General features: G+C 34.3%; 2 protein-coding genes across 2 annotated transcripts in view; one reads left to right on the plus strand and one right to left on the minus strand.

The window, feature by feature from the left end:
• Positions 1 to 8: 8 nt before the first annotated feature.
• Positions 9 to 5,268, plus strand: LOC144442414 (stress-associated endoplasmic reticulum protein 2-like). The gene is made up of 3 exons (XM_078131757.1): positions 9 to 184; positions 344 to 416; positions 4,921 to 5,268. The coding sequence occupies exons 1-3, from the start codon at positions 101 to 103 to the stop codon at positions 4,956 to 4,958; spliced, it is 195 nt and encodes a 64-aa protein (XP_077987883.1). The 5' UTR covers positions 9 to 100; the 3' UTR covers positions 4,959 to 5,268.
• Positions 5,269 to 7,612: 2,344 nt separating this feature from the next.
• LOC144442592 (TSC22 domain family protein 4-like) overlaps positions 7,613 to 14,658 on the minus strand; it is a 68,805-nt gene continuing 61,759 nt past the window's right edge. The window contains exon 3 of the mRNA XM_078131974.1: positions 7,613 to 13,099. Within this exon, the coding sequence (XP_077988100.1) occupies positions 12,824 to 13,099 (276 nt within the window). The 3' untranslated portion in view covers positions 7,613 to 12,823. The remainder of the gene's footprint in view (positions 13,100 to 14,658) is intronic.

Consider the following 14,658-nt stretch of genomic DNA (forward strand, 5'->3'; position numbering starts at 1 on the left):
TCACTTCCTTTCTGACGACACAGAAGATCGCGTCAATACGTATTGTAGCTGACTTCATTGAAAAATTACTGTTTTCTGACATTTTTAAGTTTCTAGAGTCATGGCTCCTAAACAGAGAATGCGTGTAGCTAGTGAGAAATACAACAAAAATGTTACACAGAGGGGAAATGTTGCGAAAAGTTTGGTAAGTTTCCTACAAACGATCGCTGTGTGCGCGAGTACAGTGATCGCGTTTAAAATTCGATTCAACGCGTAAACAAGACGACTTCCGTGTGCACATTTACTCAACGTAAACTCCACTTATTTGTTACTGACCAATGTTTTCCTGATTCTTACACTCCAGAAACCAGCAGAAGAAAAATATCCAGTTGGTCCATGGCTTTTAGGTTTATTTTTGTTCGTTGTTTGTGGTTCAGGTATGTACTCGGTCTCATTGTTAAAATGTTTAGTGATTACAAGGTAAGCGTCATAGATCGCAACCTGTACGTGGCTAGACCACTCTAAAAGTTAAAACGACGATTAGTTACCACTTATGGATCTTAATGCATGGTTTCATCGCCAGTAAGACATCATTGTCTCTAAATGTGTAGTTTATCAACATTTCCTGGCAATTTCGTGAATATCGTAGTAGCAGGGAATTCTTGGAAGGAATTGAGACATATGGTACAATACTAGTAGTAGTACTTCACCATTGTCGTATGGTTCAAAGGTCAAAATTCATGATACAGATCAAATTAGAACGGTCAACCACACCACATTTGACACGATGCATCTTGAATCTCGTCAAATCATTTTATTTCCATCTCAGTGAATGACAAAGATTTGTTTTTGCTACTGATGACAAACCTGGTGGTCATTCATTCAACATTGTAAAGGCATTGACATTTTTGTATAAAGTGCCTTACTTCAATATGGAGCAAAGTGAGGGCCAGTGTATGTACTATTATTAGTGTTACACCCACATTTTTCCAGACAGGTCACTATATGACCAAAAATATTTAAGTAGCTTTATATATCAAATGAATTCATAAAATCATAAGGCACAAACAAGTAAACCTGTTAGCAGTGAGCTGTTGATATTTTCTGTCAATGATCCTCATCAGAATGACAAATTCTGTGTTCCATAGGACACTATTTGATAAAGATGATGGGAGAAACTATGATAGTATTGATACAAATTATGTATACTGGTCATGCATTTTTGAAATTTTGTTTAATTTATTACAGACAGCATCAATTAGGAACACAATATAAATTGTCTTTTGATATGTGCCTCATTGGACAGAAGTCTAAAGTTCCTATTGACCATGACCTTTGATATATACCATATTTCATTCAAACTGTTTATGAATGAATTGTCAGAGTGAATGTTTCTGGTTTGCAAAATGTCAGTTCATCAAAGCCTAAGTACCATCATCATATTAATTTCAAAAAAATATAAATTGTACATAATTTTAGGAGAATGTGTCCGAGTAATTACAAACCTCTGCTGTTAGAATTTAGATGAATAATGAAGGTCATGTCAACTTATCAAGACTTGCCAGGGTTCGTTGTGAATTCCAGTGAAAACATGACCAAATCGTTTAATGCAGTGCCAAGTCCAGTATCTCCCTTAGGACTACATTTGTCTCACAATGTGCCCTCTAAGCCAACACCCATATCACTAAAAACACAGCAATATGTTGAGACACTTCACAGTTTGGTGTTTTATCATGATTTGACCCACAAAAATGTTTGTCTGTAGTACTGTTAGAGGGGGGGGGGGGGGTAGGGTACACTACATGAATCCTGATAAGGTTGCAAGTCAAAGTCTAAAGTATGACATAATCACAGCTCTAGAGATTCGTGAATGACTATTTTGACTAGAGCGATTTTTACTATTTTTAGATACAGGGACCGAGGGTTTGCCAACATATTTAAGTGACTGACCATCTGTTATTCTTCTAACCAGACATGTATACATGTACAGACAGTGAATTGTCAGGAATGCCAGTGTTCACCCCAGAAATTAAAAGGATACAATTAGTGGAGAACAATGGTCATTGTGTTATTTATTGTCTATTGCCTAAATCTTGGGTGTGGACTCACTACTGTATAATATGCATTGAACATACAAATGTTGTACTTGTAGACACAGGTAGTTGATGTATATCTGGTTGTTATATTGGAAACTGTTAGATATTGATTGTTTACATTCACATTCACATAGCTATTGTTTGATGTAGGTTAATATGAATATCCACAACTGTTGGTCTGTCCTGTAAAATGTTGTGATCGTGGATGGTAAAAACCGTTCTGTTTGGTCTTATTGATATTGATGGAGTGCAAGTGTCTTTGTATTGATCTCTGAGTCTCTCGTGCATTGGCAGTGGTCAACCTCTCTCTCTACCAAGGGGTATTTGTTTGTACACAAGTAACTATAAGTTGAGCAAACAGAATTAAATCAGACTGCGTGTAGCAAAGCTTCACCTTTGATCCTACAATTGTATGGTAAGAAATTGGAATCCAGCAGTGTTTCACTTTCAGATAAGGTATAATACTATACACATAGATTATGAATTATAAATGATGAATAAACCATGAATAATAGAATATTGTATTTTGTGCAGTCAGCTTTGTAATTAAATACCAGCCAAAGAATATATACAATAGAAGCTGTGTGTTGGGTGAACGTGTCAAAATCCACACAAATGTTTAGTTAGGTGGACACTGTACTGTTTATTATTTAACATTTATGAGTTGCAAGTGTGGTATTATTTTCCATTTAAAAAGGATAACACTGTCTTGTTTCAGTCTGTTGTTATGTAATTATATTGTGGCATTGCGGTTACAGAAATTGGGTATAGTCGTGTGCCCTCTAATGATAGCCATATTTTGTTGCTGTGAGTCAAAAATGATAAGAACTGGCATTTCTTGTGAGTCACCACATAGGGGAACACCAAATATTGATGCATCAGTGGCACATCAAATTGGCTTAGAGGGTACACTGCATACTACAGCTTAGTTTGTAATCCATTAAGAATACTAATTTGTAAGAGACATTTTAACACTAACAGTACATTTTCTTGTGTACTAGCCTTTGAATAAATAAAGGTTCATCTAAATAGTACAACACTGTAAATTGTGCATTGTTGTACCATAGGCATAGGTTAGAAAGTGATCAACATGTAAGTCTTCCCTTTTATGTCAGGATGAATAGGAAAAAAATGCACTTAGTGTGACGCAGCAGAATATATTCCATAATTACAATATTTTTAACCATACTTAATATATTGCATCATGCTGGTAATGAGTTCCCACTTTCAGAACTCATGCATGTTCCTTGTATTGAATGTGAATTATAGAAAACATTTTCTGCCAATGAGGAAGTGTAAAACAGCTATAAACATGCTTATAATTGGTTTGCATTCATTTCTTGCAGACTCACGATAAAATTCTATTTGCCAACTGTTGAATTATTACCTTACATGTACAAAGCTTCATGGTAGTTGGTATTAGATTATGCATAACATTCAGTCAAATATACTTTTTATGTTGCATTTTGAAAAATGTGGATTGAAGACTTTGTTAAAAATCAAGAGTTTCATGTGATGTCCATTCCAATTTCTTTTGGCCAATATATGCCATGTGTCTCAGTACAATATTCTGTCATCTGTCACAGTATATATTTGTACAATATGTGTGTGTGTGTGTGTGTGTGTGAATTTATTTATAATTTATAGAAGTACATCTTTAGATTTGATACTTCTGATATTGCCATGGTGTGTTTCAGTCAGTACAATATTGTATAACAGTTGCCAACATAATTGTATGCATGGTATTCTATACACTACATGATACTATTCTAAGAATGATGGTCATTATGCTGATTTAGTAAATAACACGATTTGCTCCCTCCTTGAGTATGGCATCTATTTCATCCAGATGTGATCTACCTCAGATGCTTACAAATCTTATGATGACAATTGGCAATGACCTTCCTAACATAGTTTTCTTCAGTGCAATCTTCTCAGAAGAGCCCTGTAAAATTTGAAGAAACAAAATTATGTCAAAATGCATTTATAGGTTCCAAAAATAAACTGGGAGGGAACTACATGTCTATAATGACTGTACCTTGTAAGGGGAACTTGTATCATACAATGTGAAAACCATCATAGCTTGAAATTCCCAGATGATGACGTTACTGGTTTACCATATAATCTGACTGTATCACATAACATTAGCAATTAACTAATTTTAAAGACAATATTTAACAGGTCAATTTTCATCACATTGGAATGCTTTGTTGTCTTAATACAATACAATACAGTGAATTTCAAATTTTGTGCTGTTGATATTGGATAAGTATTGAAAACATTGAAATGCTGCCAGATAATATGCCACTTACAATAACAACTCCTGTAGTGATGATCATAATGTGTTTCATATCAAATTCTCTTATATGGAAATTTTCATATATTTACATAATGTATGAATATAGGCAGAATTTTGCAAACAAACAAAAGTATTCTATTACAACAACCTTACCTCTGATAATCTTCTTATACTCTAGTGGCATATAGGCTTATACTGTGACAGGGATGAAGGACAGTAGTTGCTCCTAAGATCTGTATGAACATATTCCATGATAACATCACTTTAAAGATTTGATACATAATAAATAGCATGATCCAAAATGGAGTAAAAAGGACAGGCTATTATGTTGTGTGTTTTGGTTAAATGTCTTAATCTCAAAGAGTCAAAGGCTTATATAGACTGTAAGATACATTGTGTTGTTCAACTCAAATCAGTCTTATCTGTTGCTAATTGTTAGGTGTGGTACTCCACACTGTATCTTAAAAACTAATGCTTGTACTGTAGAGTGTAGAGATGATGGAAGTATATATTAATATGGTCTCCATTCTCTTCCTGCTATTCCAGCTCTTTTCCAGATTATCCAAGCCATCCGTTTGGGATAAGATACCATGGTATTCTTACTTGGAGGGAATCTGTTGGAAAATGACTCACTTTGACCAGACTTTGTCTTAAGCCTAATCCTGAAAAAGATGACGCTGTGGAACAAGTACAACTTAGTCACAGAAGTGTGGTGTTTGGACAGAAGATCGACAAACCAGTGTGCTTTTTATCATCACCGCCAGTCCAATTTGATGATGTTTTAAATCACTTTCTGTCTTTTCTCCACTTTTCTGTCTAGTTCTCTCTCATAATAAGATATATATTTCATTGTACAAAAAAGGATTATTAATAAAATCAAAAACTTTCCACTTATATTCACATGTGTGGCATTGATAATTTGTGATTGGTGGCATGATTTTGAATACACTTTGAGCTTTACATCAAATCTTCAAGATCGTGTCCAATAATTTTTGTAAAGGAAAAGTCCAGTCAGGGTTATTTCTGCCTTTGTTACACAAGACAATAGTTGTAATAAATACAAATATACTAAAGGCAGAAATAGGCCTGACTTGACTTTGCCTTTAAATTGCATGTATATTTTTTAATTAAAATTATTACTCTAACTAAAACCAGGTCAAAGTGTTTTGGATGGGTAGATGTAATAGACACACTTTTTTCTAAAATTGATCACAGTCTTTCCTCAAAATTTGTTGTCAGTTTTAGTGCAATAAACTAACCATTACAATGACATAAATTATGCAATGCAGCTGTGCACAGCACACTAACCAATACCTTCAACAGACATATTAACACACAAACAAAAAGGCAGCTCTCATGTTAAACATGTGTTGGCCTTCAGCAGGGTTGTGTCAACTTTAGTTTAGGGTACTAATTGTGTAAATAATGGACATCTCTCTGGTTTGTAAAAATATACCCATCCTGTTTTGCTTGCCTATGTCGTTTGTGTATCACCCAATGTAGGCACTGTCAAACTGTGTAGACATTGGACTTGAATACAAATCAGTGTAGATAATTGTCTATTGAGTAATGATTGCCAGCAATGTTGCCGCTTGCGTCCAAGTACAGAACCTGTCTAGTGGCTGGATTTGTGACCCTGCCATACTGGGAGTTCAATAGCGAGTGAGTGGACTAGCATAGTCAGATCTAGCCAGTAGATTAGTACATAGTAGCCTAGTACATTGTAACATTCAAAAATCTAGGTGGAAATGTGTGCCAACTTACTCTGTCTGCAAGGAGAACTAAAGGCAATTTAGCATAAGCAGAACATTATGTATGAAAGTAGCTCAGAAAACTGGTTCAATGGGTAGGATTCTTCTTTTTAAAGACTGCCCTCTAGTGTCCAGGTTTGTGAATTTGGCAGGTAGGCAAGGCTTTTACCTGTGGACACCTGTGATGTCAAGTTTAATTGAGTTTAATGTATCATGAGTCACTCATGTTAATGTGAACAAATATTTTAGGATAATTCTAGCACCAAAAATATCTAGTGTTTTATCATTCAATTCCTTTTATACTTGACCAGTTTTATCTGTGTGTGTCCCAGGCCTGTTTTTAATTACTCTATTGAGAGCTGCAATGAACCACTTGATTAGCCAGCTGGGCTTTCTTGTTAGTCTGCCAGGCATGTCTACTGGTCATATTTGCATGGCACATATAACACATACACACATACACACACACACACACACACACACACACACACACACACTTAAAGAAATTCATATTTTTAAGTCCATCACAAACATAAATAGAGATATAGGATTCAGCTCATACAAGAGTACTGAAGCCAATGTAACAAGCAATGCAGACACAAATTAAGACAAGACTTCCAAACCACAGAGACACATATTAAATCTTGCATATCACTATGAATTATGTTGCTACAAATGATAGATACATGAGATTTATAGTTTGGGTAATCTTGTTTACCCATACTTACAGTAATATCTGTTTGTAAATGAAGCGAACAAACACTCCCATATTGTGCTTTGAAAAATTCTGGATGGGTACATGAAGGGAGCCCTCTAGAGGCCAAAATGGTACTAAAGTGAACATTGCATCAGTCTCGTCAGCTGGCGCCAGTGTATGTATATATGGACAGATTAGATTTTAGTATTCAACAAAGGGACATGAACCTTGCCAAATCAGTACATAACAGGCAAATTACTTTCTGTTGATTAGTCAATGTAATGGAACTACAGATAGGTAGTGCAATTGTCTAGTTTGAAAGACACAATTGGAAAATTCTTGGGCTTCTTGTCAAAACAAATCATGAACTTTTTCTCTTAATTTGGATTACACTCGTGCACTTTCAGTTTGTTTCATGATGATCTCATTATCTCCCTGCAGCCTTCACCTACGTGCTTCAAATCATATGCAGAACTTCTCAGACACAAGAGACATTTCAGTCCAGCCACTGAGCCATGCCCCTTAGACTACAACGTACAAGAATGATACATATTGCATTTTAAAATCAATCTTTGAATCACCTTTGCAAATATATCCACACACACACACACACACACAGACAGACAGACAGACAGACAGACAGACAGACAGAAACATGCACATACACAATGTACAAAACCAAATCATACAAATGTACGCAATTACACCCATTCACCACAAACTCAGTTTACAAACACCAACAGAGAGAAAGAAAATCAAACCCAACACAAAAGTTTTACATTTCAAGGCAATCTCTGGCCTGGCAGGCATATTGTTTTATTTCATTTGAAAAAACAACTCACTTCTTTATCTACAACACTAAAAATAGAATACTTGGTCTCTCCTCTTCAACAGTTCCTAAGGTTTTATTTCACCTTTAATTTATCCTGCATTCATTCAAGCAGTAAATTCTCTGATACAGAAATAAAAACATCACATCCTCCCTTCCATGTACAAATTCAAAAAGAATTGATTGTAATTAAACTTGATATACTACTGGTAGGTGTTATTATGCATTTATACTATATCAGGATTACTTTACTTCTAGGCAGCATTGCATGTTAACTGGCTTATGAACATCAACTTCTTGTAATACAACCAAATATTTTCCACTTTCTGAAAAGGGTTAAGTCTTTGAATAACTGCCTGATTGAGTTTACATCTATTGTCACAATCACTATGCTTGTATACATCACAATGTTCAGTTCACAAAGAGATGTTATGTTGGGACACATTAATCATAAGGTTTTGGATTTGAGAAGTAACTATACACAATGTACCCTCAGAAGAGGTTGTCGAATCGTATAAAGTTGACACAAGCAGTATTAAGATAGAAAGGGGCTTTCAACTGTAAGGTATGTTTGGTTTTTATATCTTGCTGTTGCTTCATACATCTATAATAATGCTGTCTGTTGTGTTGATGTGAAGATATACAATAAGAAAGTACTACCACTGACACTGGAGACACGTTTGTACTACCACTGACACTGGAGACACATTTGTACTACCACTGACACTGGAGACACATTTCTCAACAACATCTATGGTAGTACCATATGACACATCATGTCGTCTATAACACGTACGATTTCATCCCCATATTTCATTCTCCATATTTCAAACTGTGTTCAAGTACCCCAAATTCTTTCTTTAGATACATATTTGTACAAATTTGCTGACTGTATAACTTTATGACTACCTTGTCAATTTCATTCTCCATATTTCAAAATGCGTATTTTGAGTACCCCAAATTCTTTCTTTAGATACATATTATACAAAATTAGCTGACTGGTATAACTTTATGACCACCTTTTCAATCCATTGCATTGCAGAACACTACATATCCTGCAAAATCATTCGGTCTGGAAATGACTGTGAAATACAGCCATTCTTTAAATCTAGCAATAACAGTAAGAATACTCAAAATATCACCCCTAATCTACCATAATGGACTAGTCCAGTCGGAACGATAATCTCAATCGCTTATAACTTATTCATAAGACAGTTAGACTCAAGGCCACCTAATATCACGTTTTCTGTCATGTGTGTTCACCCTGGGGTTTTCACCATGATAATTTCATATTGATAGAACAAACATCACTATTGTGTCCCCCTACAAAAACAGACTAGACTAGTCCATGGTGGCACAGATAACAAATCGGAGTAATAATCTGGAACAATATTTTTGGGGAAAATGGACAAAACGCTGACTGTAAATTGACATTGGCACAATTCAAGATATTTATGAATTAAATTGAATTTTATATACTTCAATGTTTTAGTGGCTTTGTTAACATTTTAAAGCTTCAAGCATACACTTGAAAACATTACAGTAAATATATCCTTAAGTTAACTCTACCACAGTGCCTCTTCTTTGGTACAAACACAACATTTCGCAGTTATTCGGCATCAAACCACAGGCTGACAGTTACAGTTAGTACGTTTTTCTTTCTTTCAAAATTTAGTTTTAATATGCTTGCCTTATAATCAGAAGCAATGCTAGGTGGATTTCTTTTCGGAATATTTCAATAATTTTAACTATCTGGCTAGTCATGTCATATTTCACAAAATCCAATTTCTAGAATGGATTTTTTTTCAAGAAGTGCCCAGTTTTACTGTAGAATTCTGAAATACACTGCACAGTTGACCTGAACAGAAAGGGAATCCATTGCATTTTGAACTCTCTACAATTTTAAACAGACTAAATTCTTATGATTTGTTTTTCGTAATTTCAAAAAGATAGTCTCTTTTTGGAACTCGAGTGGAAAACCTAAGATCACTGCACTTTATTTTGCGGGAAGCATCTTTAGGGAAAAAAATTGTTTAATATAACTTCCTGTTAACTGACAATTATTAATCATTTTTTTTACTTCTTAAAATTTCAAAAAATTCTAGAGTTTGAATTTAAACTACAACATTGCTGTACACCGTATGATGTATGGGCCCCACAACCAACAAAAGTACCTTTTGAACAAACAAAAAAACTAGCACCTTTTTTGTTGAATTATTCAGGTAAATTTACCATTTTTTCTGACACTGACTACGTATTAATTTAATTAAACTACCATCTAACATTCTAATTTTGTTTTTAACTTTGCACTATAAATTCATTTTACACCAATTTTTAATCTTATTGCAGTTACATTTGCATTTTTGTAATTTACTTTCTATTTACTATCATATGAATCAAAGAGAATGCAAGGTTTGCATATACAGTACAGTTAGTGAATGCTAGTATATACAGCTGGGTCCGACGGATACAAGATGTATGGAAACAGTTGAATGACATACTGGTGGCTCAATATTTTGCATGTTGCTGGATTTTTATTGAAATTTTGAAGCTCTACGCAAATATTAGCGAGAGACCTCAAAATATCACTAATGTCTGCACTTGATGAAAATTTCACAATATGCACGGAACTGTTAGTTTGAAAGTTTGGATCAACAATTTAAGTCTATCACAGAATACTGGCAGCATAACCTCACAACATCTGAGACACGGATTGTCATTCTGCGCACTGTCTCTTGAAGGTTTTGTTATTATAATATGCATATACAAATACACATTTGAGATGAGCTAAATTGGTAGGTACATACATCAGACAACAATTGAGGATTGCACAGTAATGACATGTCATTTGATTTACAAACCCCCAGTGTCTGATAAGTTCTTTTCATATTCCACAGATAATACAATCACAATTCAAACAATCTCAACTACCATACACTGAAAAGGCTCAATGGCTTTCATAATTTCAACTATCACAAAGGGATTTCTCTCTTAACATTTCAAGGCATCCTTTAATACAAATGCATTTGTTTTGATGACAGCCAAAAATAGACCATTTTTCTTGCCAACCTGGTGACAACAGTGACAATTCTTTGGCAGATGAGTTGAAAAGAACACATTTGATTTATGAGTGATTGAAGGCTTCAACAAAACAATGACACACATGACTGCTTATTGCTTTTTTTCCCTTTTTTTCTCTCTCTTTGTTTGCGAAGACAGTACTGAAGCAAGAAAATTGTTCACAGTTATCTATGTCACTGTTGTACCAGCACCATAGCATTCCTATATCTCAAAACTTTCTTATGACCACTTGGATCATGCCATTTAGGAATACAGGGGTGGGAAGCTTACTCTGCTGAGTAGGGTATCCCTGCATTACATCATTTGAATTGACACGTACAGTAAGCCAAGAATTGATTACTTTGCAAAACATTTGTAACCAGACGGCTGTGTTGTAACATGTAGTTTATAAATATAGTTCAAGTGTTTGCCTTGAACAGCTTAGATTTCACTTATTCCAACTTTACCATGCACAGAATCCAGCAACATTTGGAGTATTGGATGGTTGTCTAGGTAACAGCCCTTTCTCTTTTTGACTACTGCCAGTGTTGTATGACAATATCAAATTCACAGATAGGGTAATTTCTAAAAATTTAACGCTATTGCAACATATGCCTTTATCTGGTCAAGAATGAAAAGAAATTGCCATAATTTCAACAATTACATGTACCACCCATCCCCACCACCACCCAATATCTGGTGGTTATTCACAAACAAATTACCCCTAATATTCATGGAATATATATATAAATAGTATTCATAACTGAACTCATGAATATTCATGCCTGTCCTAATTAATATTCATAGAATATATATATAATTAGTATTCATAACTGAAGTCATGAATATTCATGAATATGATGATGTCCTGGTTGCTTCATCGGATTCTGTGTTGGGAAAAGTTGTCATAGAGCTGCAAAATGGCATTAACAGCAAGGCACAGCCTGGACAATACTGAACAATAAAGAGAAGAAAGGCTTGGCGTTTTTTTATCAGACGACTTAAAATCTAAAACTAATCAAAATACAATATATATGGAACTAAAACTAAATACAAGTCGACTTAAGTATGACATGTTTTAATTTAAAGGAAACAAAAAATAAACAATAAACAGGCTAACAGTGTGGACAAAATGCATAATATATATTTACAGAGGAGCTACGTTAGCCATAAAATATCCTGTTGAATGAAACTATGTAAGTCTCCTTCACTGCTAAATATTTCCGTAAATTAATTTTCAACAGTATCATTCCTTCTGAAAATTGAAAATTGCAAAAAATTTTGCTTCTCTTGGTGTGCTGTAAAACTGATTTAAAATAAAGTTTTGTTTGCAGCACAATCACAATTATTATAATAATAATGTCTGCGAATTTTAATAATTGGAAAACAAAAATTCAAAAATACATTATTTTGTAAAACTATAAAGCTTCTTTTTCTCTATACATTTCAAATACATTGAGAGGAGAGAACACAGGAAAGTGTCTGGATGAGTTTTGATGATCATTTTAAATTTGTATTCATTGCTTTTGCTGTATATTGATGTTCTTTCTATAACAGGTTCCGAAACCACGAAATGGTTATAAATTAGAAAACCAGACAAGCTTCATTATTCTGCCAACAACACATCTGTCCTTGCACTTTTCTCACCTGGTCACCCCTAATACAGTAATAGTTTGGCTCATTCCTATTGTTTTTTTTGTAGAATAGGTGGCACCATTACTTAGATAGGGGATGACAGGGTTTAATCCATACCTGTAGTTCCAAGAATCCAAGGAATCACATACTTAGCGTGTCCATATACTGGACATTACAAACTCTCAGAGCGTTGCATTGTTTGCTGTGTGAATACATTTATTTGGTGCAAATGCATTGCATATGAAAGCATACACCATTGATGCTTACACCATGAGCTGGAAAAATTCAATGTATAGAGATTCTCAACATGGCACTGAAAGTCAGAGACAATCCAATGCTCAATAGAGAAATATCTGGTTGGTTTCAAGCTCGCTGAAAAAGCAGCCAGGCGAAGCCTTAGCGTAAACGTTTTTCCTGTGTTCTCTCCAATCAGCTACAACAACTACCACTACATCCTAGCTACTGCAACACTTTTTGCTACGACTGATGTTGTTGCTGTGAAAGAACAGCCTGCACTACTGCCGCTGATGGCTCTGTCTGATTGGACTGGCTCGTCGTTTGTAACTGCGGTTGCTGCACTGCTGGGGCCGTTGATTGAGCTGCAACTTGTTGCTGTTGCGTTTGTTGTTGTTGTCGTAACATGTTATTTTCTTTTTCAAGCTGAGTATTTCTATCTAACAGTTCTTTGATTTGTTCTTTCAAAACTTCAACCTCTTCTCGTACAGCGTACATGAGATGACTTTTCACCAGGTCCTGTAACAAAACATAAGTATTTTTAGAATTTAATAACTGTTTATATGATATTTACATACATGAACATTACTTTTTATGACAATAACTCTGGAAGTCATATTTTAATAATAAAATTTTTATTACTTTAGGCTATCAAAGTAATAGACATGACTATTTTGTGCAAAACTTTCATTTTGAAGACCACCCATCTACCCATTAATTTACAACAAGATAGGGTATCTCTATTAGGTGAGAGATAGCAATAGACCCTCTAGCATTAGTAGCAATGTCAAAATTTGGGTCCACGATATCACTGTTGATACATTTGACGAAGAGCAGGTTTTACTTTATACATGTTATTCTCTTTAATATGACTGACTTCAATTTTTGCCAGACGTAATAAAATACAACCAAACCTCCCTTATTATGTTTTTGATACCACTACACTGGTATGCCAAACTAAAAATAGCTTTTTCAATCATTAAAACCCCAATACAGTACTGATACTAATAACATCACATGCACAAATTCTAAATTTAGTCCTTCAAAAACACTAAGACACACGCACTTATCAAACACCATAAAAATACAAATACTGTCATTGACATGTAATTCAAGACACAAAGTACATAATTATTCATTTTATAGGCTCGTTTAAGAATCTGTAGAATACATCACACAAGACAAGATAGTTTCAAGACTTCATTTGAAGTCCATTTCTCTGACATTTGAAGAATGGTGATGAGTAGACAAAGACACTCCATATTGATTCATTACCAGACAAAATGTACATGTGCTTAAAATCTTAAGAGGAATATGTCTCTTACAATCACGATTTATGTTTCGGTCTTTTTTCCAGGTAAATATCGATACGTACCTCTATAGAGTACTCACTTCTTAATAACATACAATGCAAGTACATGGTGCTAATTTCAAAAGTAGCTTGTCAAATGTGAAAAGTAGGCAGTAATATTTACAAACAAGACCCATGAATCTACTCACTGATTGAAATATAGTGGTTGAAACAAAGAATTTTACCACAAATTCCAAAAAAAGTAGCTAGCAAAACACTGCGAAGTAGTAGGTTATTTTTGCTAGCTACTCGCTATATGCACTTTTCTGGCAATTATATGCAATTTTTTTTAAATTCAGCCTTCAGGCTATTTTTTCCTTCAAATTAATCTTTTATTTATCTTTGAATGTTTTATTTAAATTTACCATATTAACTAAGATATATGTATATTTTATAAAAAATAATAAATGGAATCTGAATAAATTACAGGTGTATGTTTCTAAAGGTAAGAGAGATTAAAAATAAATACAAGGTCAGCGTAAGTCTTGTGTGTGATTAGGCGTGGGAGTACTATGGGATTGCAATATTCAAGTAGAGCACACTTGCTGTGATGAATGTTATAAAATTATTACAATTTAAGGGAATAATGACAGTTTAGTTTACTAGTTTCTTTCTCTGTTTAGTTGTTTTGTTGTCTGGGTGAAATAGACAATCAATAATAATAATGTGTACAACAGACACAGAATGTGTTCAAATAAAACTACTGTGTACAAATAATTATGCGCAG

The sequence above is a fragment of the Glandiceps talaboti genome, chromosome 11, assembly GCF_964340395.1.
Source record: "Glandiceps talaboti chromosome 11, keGlaTala1.1, whole genome shotgun sequence".
In the NCBI taxonomy this organism is placed as follows: domain Eukaryota; kingdom Metazoa; phylum Hemichordata; class Enteropneusta; family Spengelidae; genus Glandiceps; species Glandiceps talaboti.